Source organism: Carcharodon carcharias, chromosome 35 (assembly GCF_017639515.1).
Source record: "Carcharodon carcharias isolate sCarCar2 chromosome 35, sCarCar2.pri, whole genome shotgun sequence".
Taxonomy (NCBI): domain Eukaryota; kingdom Metazoa; phylum Chordata; class Chondrichthyes; order Lamniformes; family Lamnidae; genus Carcharodon; species Carcharodon carcharias.
In genome coordinates, this window is record NC_054501.1 from 5,766,611 (window position 1) to 5,790,099 (window position 23,489).

Here is a 23,489-nt window from a genome sequence, read left to right on the forward strand (position 1 = left end):
GGAAATTGGGCGAGCTCCACCACACCACCACCCTCCCCCACACCCCAGCTCTAGTACAAATAGTGTCACGGGCTCCTTACTGTCCACCTCAATCTAACATTGCAGCAATCCTGAGCACTGAATCAGTCTGCCTGCCCAGATTAGTTGTTTAAGTCGTGGTATTTGGATATAATGATAACTCGTCCTGATCTGAGTGTGAGACTGCGACCACTGGACTATCAGCCTGGCTCAGTGATAATTCCCCCTGATCTGAGTGTGAGACTTCGACCACTGGGCTATCAGCCTGGCTCGGTGATAAACCCCCTGACCTGAGTGTGAGACTGCGATTACTGGACTGTCATCCTGGCTCGCCATTGGTCCTGTTGCTGCTGAGTGGCAAAGGTTGTGGGTCTGAGCTCCACCACAGGACCTGAACACAGTTTCTCTTCAGTGCAGTATTTAGGGGGTGCGTTGTCGTCCGCTGGATGAGATGTCAGCATGTTCAGGTGCATGTTAAAGCTGCCATGACACCATCGGAGGAAGAGGAGGGAGTTCTCTCCTGAATCCTGACTAACGTTCCTACCTCGTCCAACTTCAGCAGGAACAGATTATTTAATTAATGTTGAGATATCCCCTTGTGTGACAATCAGTGTAAAAAGACAAGTAGAGAGGTTGAATGAGGTGGTAGAGAGGTAGAGAAGGTGCCACCTCTGTCTTTCACCATTAGTTATCTCATCAGGTATCTGATATTGCCCAAGACACCATAAGCATGATACAATTCAGTTTATTGATGATCTTTAGTAGATTTACACAAGAATTGGACAGTTCCTTTATATTGTCTACAATCTCACAACACACCAGGAACAATTGATGAACTTTGATTAATATTTGACATTACATCTTGTTAAACAGAATAATCCAGAAACATCCTGCTCGTGAAGATGGCTCCTCTCTCTTCTCCCAATGATGTCTAATCTAGAGAAAATATGTTAATTGTATCAAATATCTTGATATCAAGACTGCAGTAAAAGCATTTCAAAGATGATCAGTGTTTGTTGATAGTGTTACCTGTTAGAACCTAAAACTCCCATTAGGTACAAAGTAAAGCTCTCTCTGCACTGTCCCCATCAAGCACTCCCAGGACAGGTACAGCACGGGGTTAGATACAGAATAAAGCTCCCTCTACACCGTCTCCATCAAACACCCCCAGGACAGGTACCGCACAGGGTTAGAGACAAAGTAAAGCTCTCTCTGCACTGTCCCCATCAAACACTCCCAGGACAGGTACAGCACGGGGTTAGATACAGAGTAAAGCTCCCTCTACACTGTCTCCATCAAACACTCCCAGGACAGGTACAGCATGGGGTTAGAGACAAAGTAAAGCTCTCTCTGCACTGTCCCCATCAAACACTCCCAGGACAGGTACAGTAAGGGGATAGATACAGAGTTAAGCTCCCTCTATACCATCAAACACTCCCAGAACAGGTACAGTAAGGGGTTAGATACAGAGTTAAGCTCCCTCTGCACTGTCCCCATCAAACACTCCCAGGACAGGGACAGCACAGGACTAGATACAGAGTAAAGCTCCTTCCACACTGTCCCCATCAAACACTCGCAGGACAGGACAGCATGGGGCTAGATACAGAGTAAAGTTCCCTCTACACTGTCCCCATCAAACACTCCCAGGACAGGACAGCACGGGGTTAGATACAGAGTAAAGCTCCCTCTACACTGTCCCCATCAAACACTCCCAGGACAGGTACAGCACGGGGTTAGATGCAGAGTAAAGCTCCCTCTACACTGTCCCCATCAAACACTCCCAGGACAGGACAGCACGGGGTTAGATACAGAGTAAAGCTCCCTCTACACTGTCCCCATCAAACACTCCCAGGACAGGTACAGCACGGGGTTAGATACAGAGTAAAGCTCCCTCCACACTGTCCCCATCAAACACTCGCAGGACAGGAGAGCACGGGGTTAGATACAAAGCAAAGCTCACTTCATTGCTGCCACAACATTAGTGTAAATTATGATAAATCCAGTTCCTACGCCTGGCTATTTTGTGGCCTCTTTCAGTGGAATTGATAAGTTGTGTTGATGTCTCCGCAATGGATCTGAACTTTTCCTCTTTCTGCTTATGGTGTTAATCTCCATCATTTAAATGTGTGTTTTGTGCCTAGGATATGTCTCGATCAAACTATAAATATCTCACTCCCTTCCACTACTCGAGGAACATGTTTACTGTGTATATTTGACAGTTGTTTCTGACTGACAGTAACATATCAGTTAAAATGAATAGATTATCAGTGGAATTAATTAGACCGACCTTTATCAGTGATATTTCCAAGCTCCACCACAAAGTTATTCTTTGCAGAATGGTCTTGAACAAGGCTTTCCTTGTCTGTAAATGAATTTATAAAACATGTTGAAGCAGTTACTTTTGAAATCCCAATAGAAACCAAAGCATTTAGGGAATGTGGGAATCAGTCACAATAAATAGAGGGTCTCACCGATTGTGTATTTTTGTAACCAGGTACAGACCTATCAGCAACCCGAGAACTCCAGCAATAACACCAACAGCACAGACAATGGTCCCAGAGTGTGGCTGTGCAGGAGGCTGATCTGTTTAAAAAAATATCCAGACAGCAAATTGAATCTTTCTTTGCTTAGCCAGTATTTACCAATCATCAGAATTCTCTCTCTCTCTTTGGTAGTCCCTCAAAGCGGGAAGGATACTTGCCATTGAACACATCTCGTCACAAAAGGGAATGGAGTCTTTTAATGGGCCGAGGATGCAGCATTGCAGCTATTGCAAGGTGATCATCGGAATTAGAAAGATTTACGATTGTACAGTGTCTTAGAATGATCTGAGAGTGTTTAATATAGAGTGAATTATTTAAAGTGAAGCGAGTGTCAAAAGCAGCAGCCATTTTGCACTCAGGAAGCAGGGATGGGATAACAACAATTTATACAGCATGCTGATTGGTTGACAAGTGAATTCTGGTTGGTGGAGGCGTTGCCATGGAGAATGCAGCATGGAACAGTTAACTGCCAAGCTTTGTTCAAATTCAAACTGGGCAGGTGGATTCTGATTGGTCAAGGCATTGCCCTGGTGAATGAACCAGGGAATGCCTTTTGTTTAGATGAACAAGGCACAATGTGTGGACATGCTCATTTTCAAACACATTCTTATTCTTGTCAAATGCAGTCCATAGTGACAACATCTAACATACCTAATAAAACAGTAAGCGGTTTATCGAGACTCATATGATCTACTTGGCAGCTGTAGGTGTCTCCATCCTGTGGATCAATCCTGATGTATTTTAAGATGTTAAATGTCCAGTCCGTCTCAACCATTAATTGTGATGAATTGACCGGCCCAGTGAATGACTTCCCATTGATCAAGAGGGTAATGTCAATTTCGAAAGGGTAAAATTTTTCTGCGTAACAGAACAGGGTGTTTGACTCTCGTGGGGTGTAGTTTTCCTTGGTGTAAATGTGTACAACTGGCTTTTCTGTAACAGAAATAGTGAAAAACTGTAGCAACAACATGCATCCCTACTTTCACATAACATGTATTTTAAAAGACCCTGATATAACAGTGGCATTACTACTCATATTTAATCATTTGTTTGAGAAAGATGTAGTGTCAGATGACAGGCTCATGTCATACCGATATTTAAGAAGGGGAACAACATGTCCAGGGAATTATAGACTAGGCATCGGTGGTGCGAAAAGTAATGGTATCATTCCTAAAGGAGAGAATAGAAAAAGCACCTAGAAATGAGAAATATAAAAATGAATAGCATAGATTTCAAAAGGGAAAATCTTGCTTGAATTTTTTTGAGAAGTTAACAGAGAGAGTAGACGATCGTAATGTAGTAGATGTAATTTATCTGGATTTTCAAAAGGCCTTCGATAAGGTGCCCCATAATAGACTGATGAATGAGGTCAGAGAATGTGGATCGGGGGACAAGTGGCAGAATGGATTGCTAAATGGCTTCAAAAGGCAGAGAATGGGAATAAAGGGTAGTTATTCAGAGTGGCAGAAGGCAGGAAGTGGTGTTCCACAAGGATCAGTGCTGGGATCACTGCTGTTCACAATTTATGTTAATGATTTAAACTTTGGAATCAAAAGCACATTAAATTTGCAGATAGCACCAAATTGGGAAGATAGCCAATACAGAGAGGATTGCAACAAATTACAAGAGGACATTAATAAACTTGCAGAAGGGGCAAAAAACAGAAATAAATGTGAGGAGGTACATTTTGGTAGGAAGAATAGGGATGTCACATTACTTGCAAGGTACAAGTCTAGGTGAGGTAGAGGAACCATAAGACCTTAAGACATAGGAGCAGAAATTAGGCCAATCGGTCCATCGAGTCTGCTCCACCATTCAATCATGGCTGATAAGTTTCTCAACCCCATTCTCCCGCCTTCTCCCCATAACCTTTGATCCCCTTACCAATCAAGAACCTATCTATCTCAGTCTTAAATACACTCAACGACCTGGCCTCCACAGCCTTCTGTGGCAATGAATTCCTTGGTTTCACCACTCTCTGGCTAAAGAAGTTTCTCCTCATCTCTGTTCTAAAAGGTCTTCCCTTTACTCTGAGGCTGTGCCCTCGGGTCCTAGTCTCTCCTACTAATGGAAACATCTTCCCCACGTCCACTCTGTCCAGGCCTTTCAGTATTCTGTAAGTTTCAATCAGGAACAAAGGGACCTCAGAGTATCAATACATCCATCATTAAAAAATACAGCAGAGGTTAGCAACACCATAAAAATAAAGCAAAATCAAGCACTGGGTTTTACTTCTAGAAGGATTGAATTGAAAAGTAGAGAATTTATGCTCAATCCTTATCAAACCTTGGAGTGACCATATTTAAGAGGACTGCGTGCGGTTCTAGTTGCCATGACATAGTGGTATTGTAACTGGATAGTATTCCAGAGGCCCAGGGTAATGCTCTAGGGACCTGGATTTAAATCCCACCATGGCAGATGATGGAATTTGAACTCAATAATAATCTGGAATTAAAAGTCAAATGATGACCATGAAACCATTGCCAATTGTGGTTAAAAACCCATCTGGTTCACTAATGGGAAGGAAATCTGTCACCCTTACCTGGCCTGGCCTACATGTGACTCCAGATCCACAGCAATGGGGCTGACTCTTAAATGCCCTCTGAACAAGGGCAATTAGGGATGGGCAATAAATGCTGGCCCAGGCAGTGATGCCCACATCCCATGAATGGATATGAAATAACAAGAGGCAGAAAACACTGATGGGGGCAGTTTAGAAGCCCCCCTATTATTAGCCAAACTGTTGGGTAAAATATTATTCAAACTTGTAACAAAGGTAATGCGATACTCCTGGGGAACTTTAATCCTCATACAAGCTGGACAAATCAAATGAACTAAAGTAGTAGAGAACAAATTCATGGAATTGAGACAATTTCTGGAAAAAAAAATAGACCATGGACCTAACCAGGGAAGCAGCTTTTTAGGTCTTCTTTTGTGTGAAATCAGGTTAATTAACAACCTCAATCTCTGATCCTGTGGAGCAGAGTGACCATAATATGAATTTCACACTGAGTTTGAGAATGGCGTACCTAAGTCGGAAACTGGAGTATTGAACTTAAATAATGTATGAGGGGTGAGATGGCTAAGGTTGATTTGAATAAAAAATGCTCTCTGTCACTGAATGTGAGTGCACTAACTTTAGTGCTCATGCAACGTCGCTGCAAGTAGTTTTGTTTAAACTGTAAATGAGTGACTTACTGTGGATGATGCTTTTAGCATTTGTCAGCTTTATAATTTCTTCAGTGATGGTTTGCAGTCGAGTGTTGAACCCACGAGCTCTCTCTGTGTAATAAGTCACTTCTTCTTGGCCCAGTTCCTTTATCCCATCTGTCACATTCCCATTTAAAACAAACATTTGTGCTCCATAATCATAGAACAAAAAGGGAATGGAATTTATATTGAAGATGTCTACATTTCTTTTTGAATCCGGCGTATAGCTGTAGTACAACCTTGCAGAAACAGATTCAACTTCTAGACAGAGAAAACAGCAGGCAAATCACAAAATGAAATTAGACATTTGCATTTATATCGCACCTTATCATGTCTCTCCAAAGCATGGCTAAAGCCTTCATGCATATGGCAGTGACTGTTTATTGTATAAATATATATGGCAGCCATTTTGTACCCAGTTCGATCCCACAAACAGCAGTAAATAGAATGGCCAATTCATCCATTTTGTGGTCTTGTTGCATGAAGGAGGAATGTTAGCCAGTACATCAGAGGGCCTCCCTGTTCCATTTCCTCTGGTGCCATGGGATCTTTAGTATTGACCTGAACAAGTGGACAGCACCTGAACTTAACATTTGATCTTGTCAGCTCTGACAATGCGGCAACCCCTCAATGTTTGACTGTCAGCCTAAACTATGAACCCCAGTCAGGGTATGAGTCTTAAATCCACAACCTGTGACTGAGTGAAATCATTGTACAATTTACCCTCTGTAGATCTGAGACATCGCTGAGAGACTGAAGCACTCAACATACAGCAAGTCCGATTGTAAGCAAAGAACTATTGTTAAAATGTTAGATTGGAACACTTTTTTGAAATAAATGTTTTAATAAATTCAAGTAAATTAACTCTAAGGTCACAATCATGAGACTCTCACCTGTGGAGACTGAATTCAGCAGCTCATACTCAGTGAGATATAAACAGACAATGGGATAAGGTTACAAAACTAGAATTTTCATTCCCATTTCTTCATCCACCTGTTCCCTTTCAAATTTAAAACAATTTGGAGGATCTCTGAGTGTAGACTTTCCCATGGATCAGGGCTGGCTTGGAACTCAAACCCCACCCACCCCATACTGTGAAAGCAAACTGCACTGATGTAACTTGGATCTTACTTGGTGTAATTTTACTTGGACTCAAGAGCTCAAGAGGGGAGCAGCTCAGAGACTGGACTAGAAAAGTACAAGACCAATTCTGGGATCCAAACACTCCACAGCAAGGGCTCAGGTTCCAAGCCCCCCCTCCCCAGTGTGTACACACAATACACTCACCAATCTCTGCCCATGTTACTGTTGTCAGTGAAGCGATGATTATTAGGGAGCTACAGAGTTCCATGTTGCTGAATGACCGTTTGTATCTCCAGGAGCTCTCAGGCGATGTGAATGGGGACCGAGTGTAACTCAGCACGTTGATTGATGAAGATTCAACTGCGCTGTGATTCAATGATGTAACTCAATCTTACCACCCAAACACATCATTGGAGTCTTATTTCGCAATCCTGTCATCCTAACAGCTTTAATTACTATCTTTGTTCATCTATCATTTGGACTCAGTTCAGTAGTTGAACTAGTTGTTCAGGAAACAGTTTGAATACATTTACCTGCATAACAAACAGCATTCCTAGAAGCATGTTTAGCATTACAAAATTCCTGTGGGGTTTGGAGTGGGAGGAAGTGCATTCGTGGGGTGGGGTTAGAGTGAGAGATGAGTCGGTTATAGGGGGAGGGTATGGCGGATTGGAGTGTCCATCAAGAGAGCATGGAAAGACATAGGATAATGGAAAACAAGGCAAATGAGCTGGGTTTGGGGAAGCTTCTAAAGAGGAATGAAAGACACCAAGATGGAGAGAATTCCAAAGTGTGGGAGCTCGGTGGGTGAGTGAATGGAGAGGCTAGAGAATGAGGAGAGTGGACAGCCAGCCTCTCCAGATGAACGGGATCCCAGGCTGGAACAGATGGGAGAGGTAGAGGGACTTGCAGCAACTGGAGAAATGATTTTCCTACTTTTTTTTATCTAGTTGACCATTGCAGCTACTCAGTCAGACTCCGATGTTTTGAATGTCATATCTTTTGGCACTTTTCAATCTGGAGTTTGCAGCTAAACTGTGCAGCTTCTCATCACAGAACACTGCTGAATTTCTGTTCCATGTCCCCACCAGTCGGGGTATTGGCTTCTGGGGTTGCCTGGAACACATTGGCAAGAATCCCAGTGCCCAGTGATGGTTCTACCCCTCCAGTCCTCATCAATGAGCCTGACTGGTTGAGCAGTCACCATGGCATCCTGGAATAGATACAATGTAGACTTGCCTGGCTCAGATATCAGATTAATAACTCTGCCCCAGAGGGCTGACTCCAATCTTCCATTATGAGACATAGTATCTTGGGAACCAATTAGATAGCAAAGAGACTGCACTTGTCATTCAGTTAGATTTAGCATCAATAAATGCAAATATCAGGTTTGTTTTAATACTTTTTGCTCCCCACCCCACTGTCTTTCCAGTGGAATCCCCGAATGGGATGCGCATACGTGCTGGCCACCTTAACTTCTTCGACAGCACCTTCCAAACCCGTAATCTCTGCCATCTAGAAGGACAAGGGCAGCAGACACATGGGAACACCGCCACCTGGAAGTTCCCCTCCAAATCACACACCATCCTGATTTGGAACTATGTCACTGTTCCTTCACTGTTGCTGGGTCAAAATCCTGGAACACCTTCCCTAACAGCACTGTGGATGCACCTACACCATGTGGACTGCAGCGGCTCAAGAAGGCGGCTCACCACCACCGTCACCTGAAAATATGTCCCAGGATTGACACACACAGCACAACAAAGGGTATCTGCCAGTCAGTATTTATGATGAGGCCATCCCTTTAAGGGAAACCATCCCTTTAATAGAAGTTTTGTAAGGCTAAGATATTTGTCTGTCAAAGTGACATTGCCAAAAAGCTCACAGGTGTAATCAGTGTGTGTTTCTGTGACCGAGGAGCTTTAGTGGGTGGAGCCAGAAACTACAATGAGTTGTTTGTGTCTGAGGAACTCAAAGCAAGTTTTAATGAACTCCTCTCCTTAATCAGTCTCATCTTTACTCCAGCCTTGCTCAGAAATCATTCGCCTTCCTTTCAAGATGCCAGTTTTCTACAGATGGATCTTTGTGGCTGTTACTGCAGCAGTTGTCTCTATTCTGGATGAGGTGGATGGTTCGAGTGGTAAGTGGGTTTATTGACCCTCCCTCACTTTAACGTTCTACCTGAGAGGTTTTGTCAAAGTACATTGGAGAGAAACTATATATAACAGTCATTGGTTCAGTACTGGGAGAGTTGTCAGGAAAGAGTATGCTCCACCAGAAACAGTGATGGAAGCAGAATGCAAAATAGCTTTGAAAAAAGGAAATGAGTTAAATTTGAAGGAGGAAAGAGAAGCTTACAGGAAAAGAATAGGGGAATGGGACTAAGGAAAGAACTCTTCCAGATGTGCTGAGCTGAATGGCCTCCTTCTGTCCTCCAGAATCTGGCCTGAATTTTTCTGTCGGTGAGTTGGGGGTGGGGCCCGCTCGCCAACGTGAAAGTGACACGGGATGACATCAGGCGGAACCCCCGACATCATCCCGCTCCATTTTAATATTCAGGAAGGCGGGCGAACAGCGAAATCAGCTGTCCGCCTGCCGAACTGTCAATGGCCAATTGAGGCCATTGACCGGATAATTAAGACAATTAAAGGTCCTGCCCGTCCAACCTTAAGGCAGGCAGGCAGGCCAGGAGCCCCAGCGGGCTTCTGAAAAAACATGAAACCTCATCCACTGGCGGGATGAGGTTTCACGTCTGTTTTTAAGAAGTTTAATAAAGTTTTAGTCATATTTATTAACATGTCCCATCTTGTGTGACATTGTCACATGAGGGGGACATGTTAATAATTTTTTAATTTTTCTATTTTTGATGTTTATAAAGCTTTCACCGATCTCCCTGAGACAGCACTTAGATGGGACATGTTAATTAAAAGCACAGAAAATTTATTAAACTTTTTAAAAACAGACATGAAACCTCACCCGCCAGTGGATGAGGTTTCATGCTTTTTCAGAAGCCCGCTGGGGCTCCTGGTCTGTCCGCCAACCTTAAGGGCAAGACCCTTAATTGGGTTAACTACCCTGTCAATGGCTCAATTGGCCATTGACAGGTCGGCAGGCGGACAGCTGATTTCGCTGTCCGCCCGCCTTCCTGAATATTTAAATGAAGCGGGATGACGTCACTCCCGCGTCCCCGACGTCATCCCACGTCGGTGAGCAGGCCCCGCCCCCAACTCGCCGACGGAAAAATTCTGGCCTTAGTCTCAGGGAGGTGTGCTCTTTCATGCGCATGCACGAAAGAGCGCACTTTGAGAGTTGGGGAATCCCTCCCCCCCCACACAGGAAGCGCATAGCGCTTCCCATTGGGCAGCCCGCTGGGCGGGCCTTAATTGGCCACCCTCTCAAAATGGCGACAGGGCCCGTTTCGGTGGCGGTGATTGGCTGCCCACCTGCTGCTGAGCCGGTGGGGCCCGCCAACCCATCAAGGGCAAAATTCTGTCCTCTATATCTGATTATTCTATCAGGGCCCTCCAGGCCACTCTACTGCTAAATTGGTATGCTCCATACCCACTTTATGCCCGAGGACTGTCAGAGTGCCTGTTAATTATTATTAATTAATTTTAAGTAGTGATTGAGTATTTAATTGTGTTCAGATGGAGATTCACTGCTGCTCATACTTTTTTTCATCCATTCTTTGGATGTGGGCATCGCTGGCTAGGCCAGCATTTGTTGCCCATCCCTAATTGCCCTTGAGAAGCTGGTGGTGAGTTACCTTCTTGAACCTCTGCAGTCCATGTGTGTGTACATATATATATACATGTGTGCATGTGTGTGTATGTGTATATATATTATATATATACATATATATACACATACATACACACATATATACATATATGTGTGTATGCATATGTATGTGTGCATGTATATGTGTGTGTATATATTTATGTATATCTCTATAAGTATGTGTATATGTATGTATATGTGTGTATATGTACATACACACACATATATATACACATATATACATATGCATATATATGTATGTATGTCTGTGTGTATATATGTATGTATGTGTGTATATATATATATAAGAGGTGCGTGGTTATAGTGTGCATGTCTGTAAATAAAAGCTTATGTAGCATGTAAGGATTAGCAACCGGCCTATTGTTCACCACCTGGCTTTCTGGAATAGAACAAACCTACCAATTTCTATTGCACTAGGATCCTTCTTCTTAAAAAATATTGAACAACACTATGAATATCTCTCTCGCCCTCAGTAGCAATCCTACTGAGAGACACCCTTTGCGCCCATCCCACCCACTGAACCATCTCCCTTCTCTGGAAGGTGTACCACATGTACGGTGCTGAGTGGATGCTTTCACTGTACAGGACAGAAAGTGGGAATGAAATTACAGTCATGACTGCAGTACATGGCATAATGCTACACTTGTATTATCTGATGAGCAATACGTGGCACAGAAGATCCATGCCTCTGATTTAAAAACTACCGAGATCTGACCCTAATACAAGACCAGGGTAGAAGATAGTCGTTTTTTTATATCCATTTCTGTGATCTGTTGTGTTTTTCAGATCTGCATATTTTCCACGTGCAGTGTGAATGCATCTATCATGATAATAAACCAGCCAATTTTTCTTGGCAAGATGGTTATGATGGCATTACGATTTTGTACTACGATTTCACTAATAAAACATTTGTTGCGGTTCAGTCTATTGCACAAACTGAGGTGGATAGGCGGAATTCAAACACGGATTATGTTGCATCAGTTCCACGCCGTATCCACAGTTTCTGTAACAAGATTAAACAAACAGCTATAACAAGCAACCTCACCATGGAAAAAATGGGTAAGATACTTCATAAAACTAGCAGTTTACATTTAAACAAATGTCTCAAAGCACTATGCCCAGAGAGAGGAGCGGAAGTGAGAGAGAGATAGTGAAGATAGAATAGAAAAGTGCTTAAAGAGGTAGGTTTTGGAGAATGACATGGCAGGCCAGAGGGTTTGGGAAGAAAACGCTAGAAAAGTAAGGACATGACAATGGAATGATGAGCCACTAATGGTGGAACAGATGAAAATGAGGGCAAACAATAGTTCAGGCTCGGAGCTCTCAGCAGGACTGTGGGGATGAACCTGAACAAAATTCCTCCATCCCATCAAACACACCCAGGGCAGGTACAGCACAGGGTTAGATACAGAGTAAAGCTCCCTCTACACCGTCCCCATCAAACACTCCCAGGACAGGTACAGCACGGGGTTAGATACAGAGTAAAGCTCCCTCTACTCCGTCCCCATCAAACACTCCCAGGACAGGTACAGCACAGGGTTAGATACAGAGTAAAGCTCCCTCTACACCGTCCCCATCAAACACTCCCAGGACAGGTACAGCATGGGGTTAGATACAGAGTAAAGCTCCCTCTACACCGTCCCCATCAAACACTCCCAGGATAGGTACAGCATGGGGTTAGATACAGAGTAAAGCTCCCTCTACACCGTCCCCATCAAACACTCCCAGGACAGGTACAGCATGGGGTTAGATACAGAGTAAAGCTCCCTCTACACTGTCCCCATCAAACACTCCCAGGACAGGTACAGCATGCAGTTAGATACAGAGTGAAGCTCCCCCTGGATCCTGCTGGATAGGCCAGCCTTATTTGCCTTGTTCAGAGGGCATTTTAAGAGTCAACCACATTGTTGTGGGTCTGGAGTCACATGTAGGCCAGACAAGGTAAGGGCAGCAGATTTTCTGAGTGAACCAGATGGGTTTTTACAACAATTGACAATGGTTTCATGGTCATTATCAGACTTTTAATTCCAGATTTTTATTGAATTCAAATTTCACCATTTGCCGGGTCCCCAGAGCATTACCCTGGGTCTCTGGAATATTAGCCCAGTGATAATACCACTATGCCACCACATCCCTCCTGTCCACAGTAAGTACACAATCCATGTAAACCTATACCACATTCTGAAACCAAGTGACAGATGCCACATCAACCAGATGATATGGATCTCTCCTCAACTCTCCCCAGATGCTTGTCACACTGAGCCAACCAGTCTCACTGCACTCCGCCTTTCACACGAGGGTTTCCAATCTCCATTCTTCAAGGGCTCGCTTTGGAATCTTCTGCCAAATCCACGCTTTCTCTCAGACGCCTTCCACAAAGGTTCACCTCCAGGGTTTTCGAACTCTCTTTCTGATGTTCCTCTCCTCTGGGTTGCCACATGCATCCAAGTTGTCTTCTACACACTCTCTCTCAATGACTCAGTTGTCAACACTACCACTGCTTAACATGCCCATAGCAAAGAGGTACAGATCTTCAGTTGTCTCTTTAGACATTCTTGCCTCTTGCAAGCTGTTCTAACTTTAAACCTACTTTCTGCAGTTTTTGTCTCTATAAATTTGAAGCTTGGAGCCTTTCTGCCCTTCACTCTTAACTTCATTAACAGGAAATTTTCCAGGTTCCTGTCCTTCCTTTGACTTCTTTGGACTTTCCCCTCTTCCACTCCCCTGGATTCTTTGGGTTTTTCTTTGTCATGGGACTTGCTATCTGTTTCTTCTAGGCTCCTCCTGCCTGGCAGCAATCTTCACAACCTGCTGAACTCCAACAGCTTCCAAATCAAAAATTGCTGTTTCTTTAGTTTTTCTCTCTGTGTCTGTGGGAGGGACCTGCCTCTTTGGGCCCCTGTTGCTAGGCAACTGTCCAATTCTTCTACTTCTGTTTGTTTAACTTCTTAAATCGTAAACTCTCATTAGATATGTAAGCAGCAATTCAAAGTGAAACTAAAACTCCATTTGACCTTTCTTAACACACAGCTACAGAAATGCAAATCAAACTTAAACTTTAAAGCTAAAACTCATTCCTAATATCTACAAATACCAATATAACTTACCTGAACTATCTCTACTTCATAACAGTAAGAAATGTGCTCCTTACTGCATTAGAGAGTTCCATTTCCTACAACTGTCATCCTTGTGGTTTCTCTAAGATAGATCATTCGTATCTTCTGGAAGAAGATCTTTTGAGTCTGGACCTACTGCAGCAAATCTCTCCTAAATCCCATTTACTTTTGAGTAAATTGTTGCAACCAACACAGAGGAGAATATTGTTGCTTCATTCCAGAACTATATTTAAACTAGTGTGGCCCTTGTGAAGCATTTCATTGTCACTTCATGAAGAACCAGAGGCTCTGGGAGATTGTTAACAATGCTGATTCTAACCTGCAGTGCATTCCTGTCTGGTTTCACAGCTCCTACATCCAGCAGAGTCTTCCTTCAGGAAAAAGCTGGCCAGAGGGATTTGGTGTGTTTGGTGAAGAACTTTTTCCCGAGGAACATTAAAGTGAGCTGGCTGAGAAATGGAGTGGCCATTGTCAACGGACAAGAGACAACAAATATTGCACCTCAGGATGACAGCACCTTTCAGGCAAGAAGTATCCTCACACTGAATGAAGGTGTGGGTGGTTCATACTTTTGCCAAGTGGAACATGAGGCCCTCACCAGAAAACTCCTAGTACCACTTGGTAATTATATAAGAAACACCAGTCCCCCAAGCCTGTACTGCCTTCACTAAGATCAATCTTCTATCTCAACTCTACTTTCTCACATTATCTCCATCTCCCTAATTCTCACAGCACCCAAAAATCCATATATTTCTTGAATATTTCATGAGATGTGGGTGTCACTGGTAAGGCCAACATTTAATTGCCCATCCCTGATTTCCCCTTGAACTAAGTGTCTTGCTAGGGCCATTTCAGAGGACAGTTAAGAGTCAACCACATTGCTGTGGGTCTGGAGTCACATGTAGGCCAGACCAGGTAAGGATGGCAGATTTCCTTCCTTAAAGGACATTAATGAACCAGATGGGTTTTTACAATTAATCATAGTTTCATGGTCACTATTACTGAAACTAGCTGTATATTCCAGATTTATTAATTGCACTTAAATTCCACCAGCTGCCGTGGTGTGATTTGAACCGGTGTCCCCAGAGCATTAGCCCGGATCTCTGAATCATTAGTCCAGTGACATTATTACTACAGTACCACCTCCCCTATTAACTGAACTCTTGAATATATTCAATGACTAAGCATTCACAATTTTTGTGGGAGAGAATTCCAAATATTCACAGCCCCCTTAAATGAAGAAATTTCTCCTCATCTCAGTCATGCCATCTCCCAGTCAGTAACAGAGAGTGACCAAGCCTTTGCTTCCTTCACTGTCTCTCTCAACCTTCAACCACCTCTTCCAACTCACTGTCACCATTGTCACAGACTATTCACTGGAGAGTGATGTTCACAGGGAGCTCCAGATGTGGGTGTGGGACATGTGGGGGTTGCGGGCTTGTTAAGATTACAAGCACAAAGTAAACTGTCCGCCAACTGTCCTTTCCTCAGAACATGACAGGATCACAAAAAATGAAGCTTTGATCATTGTTGGAGCCGTGCTGGGAATACTGGGAATCAGCTTTGCTGTGATGACTGGAATTCTGTACTGCACCTTATATCGTAAGCGACTATAAATTCTCATTAATCTCACAGATTAAATTGGGAGACGGTACCTACAATATTCTTTACACAGACTTTAGCAAGGGTTCCAAATATTTGGACTTGCTCTGTACATTTGATGCACTTAAACACGCGGGTTTCAATGTGTAAAGAGAACAGAATATCATAGATCTTTGCAGGACTAGGAATGTACTAAACTAAAGGAAATGCTCAGATTTTGTCATAGCCAGGGTTATACCAGAGTCCCTTAAGCAGCCTGTGTTAACGGGAGCATTGGAGAAAATAACAGGAACTGTTGAAGAGAGAAATTCTGAGTGAGCATTTGACATATGACGGTGGGAAATACTTAACCAGCCTGTACAATCATCCTTGTTCACTGAGTGTGTGTTTGTGTAAGAGAGAGAAGGGGAGGGAGAGAGAGGAGCAGAGAAAGCAATAAAAACCCCAGGTGAAAGAAAACAGAAAGTGGGAGGGTCCATTTAGAAATACATCACTCTGAGAGATTGATGATAAGCTTTTAACCTTCTTGTTTCTCATGCAGGTGCTGACCAGTTCAATGTTCACCTGACAGGTGAGTAGGAATAAGGGTAAAATAAAAGCAAGGGTCCATATTCTATTTAGTTAAGACATGTCTGGGATGTTCAGTCCCATGGTTTGTACATCCTGCGCTATGTGGGAAATCCTTGACGCTCCTGGCAGCCTGGATGACCAATTGTGAGGTAGGTGCCTCTGACTGGAGTAAATCAAACTCTGGGTTTTGGAGCTTGAGTGGCAGCTGGGGACACTGCGGTGCATTCACGAGGCTGAGAGGCTCGTGGATAGCACTTTTCAGGACACGACCGCCTCACAGCTTAAAGAGGTGCAAGCAGAGAGAGAATGGGTGACTATCAGATAGGAGAAGGGTACCAGGCAGGTAGTAAGGGAACCTCCCCCCCCACCTCCCAAAGTGCATCTTGCTCACAAACCGTTTTTTGGCCTTGGAAAATGGTGAGAGTGATGATTTCTCTGTGGGGGCTAACCAGAGCCCAGGCCATGGCACTGTGGATGGCCCAGTTGCTCTGTGGGGGAGGAAGAAATGTGGAAGGGCAATAGTGGTTGGGGATTCGTTAGTGAGGGGAGTAGACAGGCACTTCTGCGGCCATAGACGTCACTCCAGGATGGCGTGTTGCCTCCCGAGTGCCAAGGTAAGGATGTCACGGAACAGCTGCAGGGCATTCTGAAGGGGGAGGGTGAACAACCAAAGATCATGGTCCATGTTGGGACCAATGACATAGGAAGAGAAATGAGGTCCTGCAAGCAGACTTTAGGGAGTTAGGTACGAAATTGAAAAGCAGGACTTCAAAGTAGTAATCTCCTGATTACTCCCGATGCCACGCAGCAGTGAGTATAGGAACAGAAGGATAGAGCAGTTGAATACATGGATGGAGAGATGGTGCAGAAGGGAGGGCTTTAGATTCCTGGGGCATTGGGACTGTTTCTGAGCGAGGTGGGACCTGTACAAGTTGGACGGGTTGCATCTGAACAGGAATGGGACCAACATCCTCGCAGGGAGGTTTGCCAATGCTATTTGGGCGAATTTAAACTAAATTGGCAGGGGGGTGGGCAGAGCAAACAAAGGCTAGATAAAAAAGAAATGAGTTTAGCAAGGCTAAATGGAATATATTTTAATTTAAGGAGCCTGAGGGATAAGACAGATGAGCCGAGGGCACAGATAGGGCATGTGGGAGTATGATATCATAGCTATGACCGAGACTTGGCTAAAAGAAGGGCAAGATTGGCGGCTCAAAGTTCCTGGTTAACTGGTATTCAGATGAGATAGAGAGGGGGATGGGAGGGGGGGCCGCAATATTGATCAAAGGATCATTTATAGCAATGAGGAGGGATGATATCTTGGAAGGATCATCAAATGAGGACAAAAACAAAAATTGCTGGAAATACTCAGCAGATCTGACAGCATCTGTGGAGAGAAAGACAGAGTTAACGTTTCAAGTCCGTATGACTCTTCTTCAGAACTAAAAGGGTTCTGAAGGAGAGTCATACGGACTCGAAATGTTCACTCTGTCTTTCTCTCCACAGATGCCGTCAGACCTGCTGATTTTTCCAGCATTTTTTGTTTTTGTTTCAGATTTCTAGCATCAGCAGTATTATGCCTTTATCAAATGAGGACATATGGATAGAAGTAAAAACACGAAAGGGGCAAACACACTGTTGGGTGTGTACTATAGGCCCCCAAACAATCATGGAGAGATAGAGGATCAAATATGCAATCAAATTTTGGAGAAGTGTAAGAATAATAAGAATAATAATAGGGGATTTTAACTACCCAGGATAACTAGGATAGTTATGGAAAAGGCTGGGCCAGGAATAAAAGTTCTAAACTGCGGAAAGGCTAATTTTACTAAGATGAGATACAATTTGGCATAAGTGGACTGGGAGCAGTTACCTGCAGATAAAACTGTGTCAGAGTAGTGGGAGGCATTCAAGGAGAAAATAGTGAGAGTACAAGGCAAATATGTTCCCGTAAAGATAAAGAGGGGCACCAAGTCCGGAGAACCCTGGATGTCAAGGGACATAAAGGTTAGGATAAGAGAAAAAGAGAAGCTTATGACAGATACTGAAGGATCAGTACGGCAGAGTCCCTAGAAGAGTATAAAATGTGAAAGGGGAACTTAGGAAACTACGAAAGCTAAGAGAGTGCATGAGAAAGCACTGGTGGGTAAAATAAAGGAAAACCCAAAGGGGTTTTTTAAATATATAAAGAGCAATAGAATAACTAGGGGAAGAGTAATTAGGGACCATGGAGGTAATCTGTGGCTGGACCCAGAAGATGCGGGTACAGTCCTCAATGAATTCTTTGCATTGGTCTTCACAATGGAAAAGGACGATGCAGGTATAGACATCAGGGTGGAGGAATGTGAAATATTAGAGGAAATTAACTTAGAGAGAGGAGGTACTTGTGGGTTTAGCGGCCTTAAAAGTGGATATATCCACAGGCCCGGATGAGATGTATCCCAGGCTGCTGAGGGAGGCAAGGGAAGAGATATCAGGGGCCCTGGCAGTAATTTTCAAATACTCTCTGGCCACAGGTGAGGTGCCAGAGGATTGGAGGATTGCTAACGTTGTCCCATTATTGAAAAAGGGAGGAAGGGATAGACCAGGAAATTACAGGCCAGCCAGTCTAACCTCAGTGGTGGAGCAGTTACTAGAAAGGATTCTGAGGGACAGAATATATCTTCACTTGGAGTGAGATGGATTAATCAGGGATAGTCAGCATGGATTTGTTGAGGGAAGGTCATGTTTGCCAAATTTGATCTAATTTTTTGAGGAGATAACCAGGAGTATTGATGAGGGTAATGCATTTGATGTGGTCTACATGGACTTTAGCAAGGCTTTTGATAAGGTCCCTCATGGCACACTGGTCAAGAAAGTAAGAGCCCATGGGATCCAAGGCAAAGTGGCATATTGGATCCAAAATCAGCTGAGAGGCAGGAAGCAGAGGGTGAAGGTAGAGGAATGTTTCTGTTACTGGAAGTCTGTTTCCAGTAGGGTTCTGCAGGGCTCGGTGCTGGGGCCCTTGCTGTTTGTGGTGTACATAAATGATTTGGACTTAAATGTAGGGGCTATGATGAAGAAGTTCATGGATGACATGAAAATTGGTAGGGTGGTAAATAGTGAGGAGGATAGCCATAAACTGCAGGAGGATATCAATGGACGGGTCAGGTGGGCAGAGCAGTGACAAATGCATTTCAACCCGGAAAAGTGTGAGCTAATGCACATGGGGAGGGCTAACAAGGCAAGGGATTACACTATGAATGATAGGACTCTGGAAAGTACCGAAGGTCAGAGGGACCTTGGTGTGCATATCCACGGATTCCTGAAGGTAGCAGGGCAGGTTGATAAGGTGGGTAAGAAGGCATATGGGATACTTGCCTTTATTAGCCAAGGCATAGAATAGGAGAGCCAGGAGGTTATGCTGGAACTGTATAAAATGCTGGTCAGGCCACAACTGGAGTACTACGTGCAGTTCTGGCCACCACATTATAGGAAGGATGTGATTACACTGAAGAGGGTGCAGAGGAGATTTACTAGGATGCCGCCTGGGCTGAAGGGTTTGAGCTATGAGGAAAGATTGTATAGGCTGGGGCTGTTTCCCTTGGAGCAACGCTGTTTGAGAGGGGACCTGATAAAGGTGTATAAGAATATGAGGGGCATAGATAGGGGGGATAAGAAAGCACATTTTCCATTAAGAGAGGGGTCAATAACCAGGGGGCATAGATTTAAGGTAAGAGGTAGAAGAGTAAGAGGCGAGCTGAGGAGAAATTTTTTCACCTAGAAGTTGGTGGAAGTCTGGAACTCACTGCTTGAAAGGGTGGTTGAGTCAGAAATGCTTGTAACATTTAAGAAGTATTTAGATATTCACTTGCGTTGCCATAGCCTGCAGGGTCATGGGCCAAGCGCTGGAAAATGGGATTAGTGAAGTCAGATCTTTGTTGACCGGCATGGACACTGTGGGCCGAATGACCTCCTTCTATGCTGTAAAAGTCTATGAGTTTATGGGGGTGAGAGAAATTGCCATTTACTTGGAACATTTTTGGCCGTATAAGAATATTTTGGGGGTTGTGGATATATTTAACCCAGTCGTACAACTTGGTGTTTTTCTGTTTCCAGCAAAGTTCACTAACCGGGCAGGACCATGTCAGATGAATCCGTGCAATTCCAGTATGCGGTCCAGTAGTTCGAACACCTCTAACTCCTCCAACACGAGCTGCTGTTCAGGTAACTGTGGTTCTATATATCTGTCAACCTGTTTTCAGTGATAGGGCAAGATTTTTCCTATGACGGACGGGCTGGGTGGGGGTGGGCACGGAGCCAATTGCCGCCTGTGATATGCTCAGCGCTGCCATTTTACGCAGGTGGGCCAATTAAGGCCCGCCCAGCGTAACACGCGACCAGTAGTGCTCAGCGCTCGCTGTGCGGGCAAGGGAAGGAGAGAGAGTCAGGGCCAGCGCTCCTTCGGGCATGTGTGCGAAAGAGCGCAGCAATCTCCCCGGGGCACGGAGCTGCCTCACGGAGCTTCAATGGATATTAAAACAATTGAATAAATTATTTAAACATTTATTTAAACATGTCCCCTCATGTGATTGACTCACATGAGTTGGGACATGTTTTAAAATTTATGAATATTTATTTAGTTATTTAATAAAAGCTTCAGGAAACCTTATCCTGCTGGTGGATAAGGTTTCCTGAAGATGCGAAGGCTGCTTGGGCTTTTTGCCTGCCCGCCAACCTTAAGGTTGGATGGGTAGCATTCGCAAGTGCTTTAATTAATTTCTTAATGGCCTTAATAGGCCGTTTACATTACGGCGTGCAGCTGATTCTGGCCACACCCGCCAAACAAAATATTGCGATGGCACGCGATGACTCGGGACACAAGCCCAACATCATTGCATGTCATTTTACGCATTGGCATGTCGGGCCTGCCCCCTCACACTGACCGGAAAATTCTGCCCATAGTTTCCTGGTTTGCAACCCAGGACTGACAGAAGCTTTGGATAAATTAACCTGACATCTTTTCTCTCCTTTACAGATGACGATTTGACTAAATCCCGTGCATAAGGTAAAAGGTTCTGTTGAATGTATTCAATGTTACTGCAGTAACTGGGGGATGTCACTGTGCTGACTGTGAGGGATTCACCTGTCACCTGAACAGATAGGACACTGATCATTTCTGGGCAACAAACATTCATTAAATTAAACCTGGGATTGATTTAGTAGAAAACCCTTCCTGTATGTAACAAAGACCGCCATTGTATTGATGCAATAATTCTGTCTAGAGCTATTTGTCTAGGATTTTCTAAAGGAATGCTAATATGCTGTCAGCTCAACTGGTAACATTTCCATCTCCGATTTAAGAAGTTAATTGTTCAGAACTTAAGAAGGTCAACTGGGCTGATGATTTACTGCAGTGTTGAGCGAGTGCTGCACTGTCACAAGTGCTGTCTTTTGGATATGTTAAGCCGAGGCCCTGTCTGTCTGTTCATTTTGGTGCTAAAGATTCCATGCTATTGTTTAAAAGATCATAGAGCCCCTCTGGTGCCCGAGAAAACATTATTTCCTCAATCATATCTCTTAACAAAACAGCTTTGTCCATTAACATGATGTTAATGACAAATTAATTATATTAATAAGATTAAGGATATAAAGGTGGAGGGTATTGAATGATTAAGTACCTTAAGCATATATAAAGAGAGACTTTTGCAACACTGAGCATTGGTTAAGGATCGAGGATGCAGATATACATATGTAATGCTGCATTCTGTAAATAACTCGAATATTAAGTAAAAAGATTGGTGTCTGGTTTCCTGTTTCACCATCTGGCTTTGGAATCAGTTGCCATCTAACTCTTACTGTGAGATTTTGTTAAATACAAAATGGCTTCCACTTGCTTCCACAAGGCCATATTCAACCAAGTCATTATCAAGTGCTTTGGGCTCTTCCTCAGAAAGGTGATCAAAGTGTTATACAAACTCCAGCTTTTCCTCCTTAATCTCATTCTTTTTTCCTTCCTAGAATGCAAAGTCAGATATGAAAGATCCTGGGAAAATTTGAAGAATTTTAATTCCACGTTTCTATCTGTATTCACTGCAGTTTTCTGATCAAACTTTATGTTGTCATTGTCATTCAGTCTCTCAGTGTCCTGTTTGTGTGTGAGCTTTCATTGGGATTTGGCATCCCTGTGTGTGCTGGAAACTGTCAATAGATTTACTGATCACTCTCACCTTTTCCCCAGAACATGTTCAGTAAATAATGGGGTCTGTTTATTTGATGCATTAAAATACATTGGAATGAAAGCTGTCCCATTGTGTTGTGAATGTCTCATCTTACACTGTATTTGTGCTACAACTGGTTAAAATTAAAGTATTCAGGAACTCTGGCATTTTAGCAATAATAGAGAGGTAAAGGAGTTAGATTGCTCCTGAAGAATATGGGTGCCAGGCGATGTGTACAGAGCTAAAGAGAGGCCGGTACCAGGACTATTAGAAATTGGTCCACTGGCCTCCTTTATGTCGGACCAAAACTGGTGGGTTTTGTCACGGCCCCAGAGGCATCTGACCACCTTTGTTGGAAATAGTGATCATAACTGTGCTTAATCTGTACACAGATTAATGAGCCAATCCTCTGCTATGTTGGGTGCCCCTCAATCCCTCAACTGCTGTCTCTCTGTTGTATCTGCAGCTGAAGGTGGGCAGGAGAGAGGGGCTGTGGTGGTTTATGCCTCCACTGAACGCATGCAACGCCATTGGGTCATCTTCAAGATGGCAGTAGAGGCAGTAGTGGCAGTTTTCAATGGATGAGTGGATTGGAGGACTTTCAGTAAATTGGCCCCTTTTCATGTGGCTCACACTGAAGGAGCCGCTCTTTCTCCAAACAGTTGACAGGTCTTTTGTCATTTCTGGTGCCAACTCTGACCAGGAGTCTGCCACCTGCACCCAAAATGTTCATCAGGGTGACTATGCGCCCCTGCTTTCCAGAGGCAGCCCCTGGCTCATGTGCCATGACCCTCACTACCTTGGCTCGACCTCTCATCCTGAAAGGCAGCCTGCAGCATGTACTCACCTCTTGGACTGGGACTTGAATCCATGGCCATCGGACTCAGAGGTGGGAGCGCTACCGCTGTGGGAAAGAGCAGGAATGGGCCCTTGCAGCTTTAACATGGAATACGTTTCGAAGGCATTTTAGAACAACGGCAACGGGAGAAGAATGAAGAGAATCTTTGCCAAGCCCCGGCAGAAGAATTGAAGAGGAATGACTGAACGTTTCGTTAGAGAAATCGGTTTCAGAAGATCTTGAAAGGTGAGTTTTGAGGGAGGGTCCATAGCACACGGGCTGAAGAGGCTGAAGGCAAGGCTGCTAATAGTGGGGGCGAGGGGAGAGGAGATATACAGAAAGTCAAAGTCGGAGGGGGAGTGGGGGGAGGTAAGATTGGAGGATGCTCAGTCGTTTGTTGGCATCATCTGCCTCTGTCTGTCCTTACACGTTCCACATGTGTCATCTGCATCCAGTCAATCGTTTCCCTCATCCATTCTCTCCTCTGGTCCCCTCTGCTGCGATTTCC

At 44.0% G+C, this 23,489-nt stretch overlaps 2 protein-coding genes across 6 annotated transcripts in view; one reads left to right on the top strand and one right to left on the bottom strand.

Annotated features, from left to right (window-relative positions):
• Positions 1–747: 747 nt before the first annotated feature.
• LOC121272822 (rano class II histocompatibility antigen, A beta chain-like) overlaps positions 748–23,489 on the bottom strand; it is a 41,608-nt gene continuing 18,866 nt past the window's right edge. For 2 of the 5 annotated variants that reach the window (XM_041179617.1, XM_041179619.1), the window contains exons 4-8: positions 5,760–6,032; positions 3,213–3,494; positions 2,490–2,601; positions 2,306–2,380; positions 748–954 (exon numbers count right to left, since the gene is read on the bottom strand). In XM_041179617.1, coding sequence (XP_041035551.1) covers positions 2,341–2,380; positions 2,490–2,601; positions 3,213–3,494; positions 5,760–6,032 — 707 coding nt within the window. In that variant the 3' untranslated portion in view covers positions 748–954; positions 2,306–2,340. The remainder of the gene's footprint in view (positions 955–2,305; positions 2,381–2,489; positions 2,602–3,212; positions 3,495–5,759; positions 6,033–23,489) is intronic. The other 3 variants (XM_041179620.1, XM_041179618.1, XM_041179621.1) reach the window with 3 other exon arrangements.
• On the top strand, positions 8,732–22,224 carry LOC121272824 (class II histocompatibility antigen, B-L beta chain-like). The gene is made up of 8 exons (XM_041179630.1): positions 8,732–8,994; positions 11,442–11,714; positions 14,120–14,392; positions 15,263–15,373; positions 15,915–15,944; positions 20,042–20,149; positions 20,961–20,990; positions 21,944–22,224. The coding sequence occupies exons 1-7, from the start codon at positions 8,913–8,915 to the stop codon at positions 20,987–20,989; spliced, it is 906 nt and encodes a 301-aa protein (XP_041035564.1). The 5' UTR covers positions 8,732–8,912; the 3' UTR covers position 20,990; positions 21,944–22,224.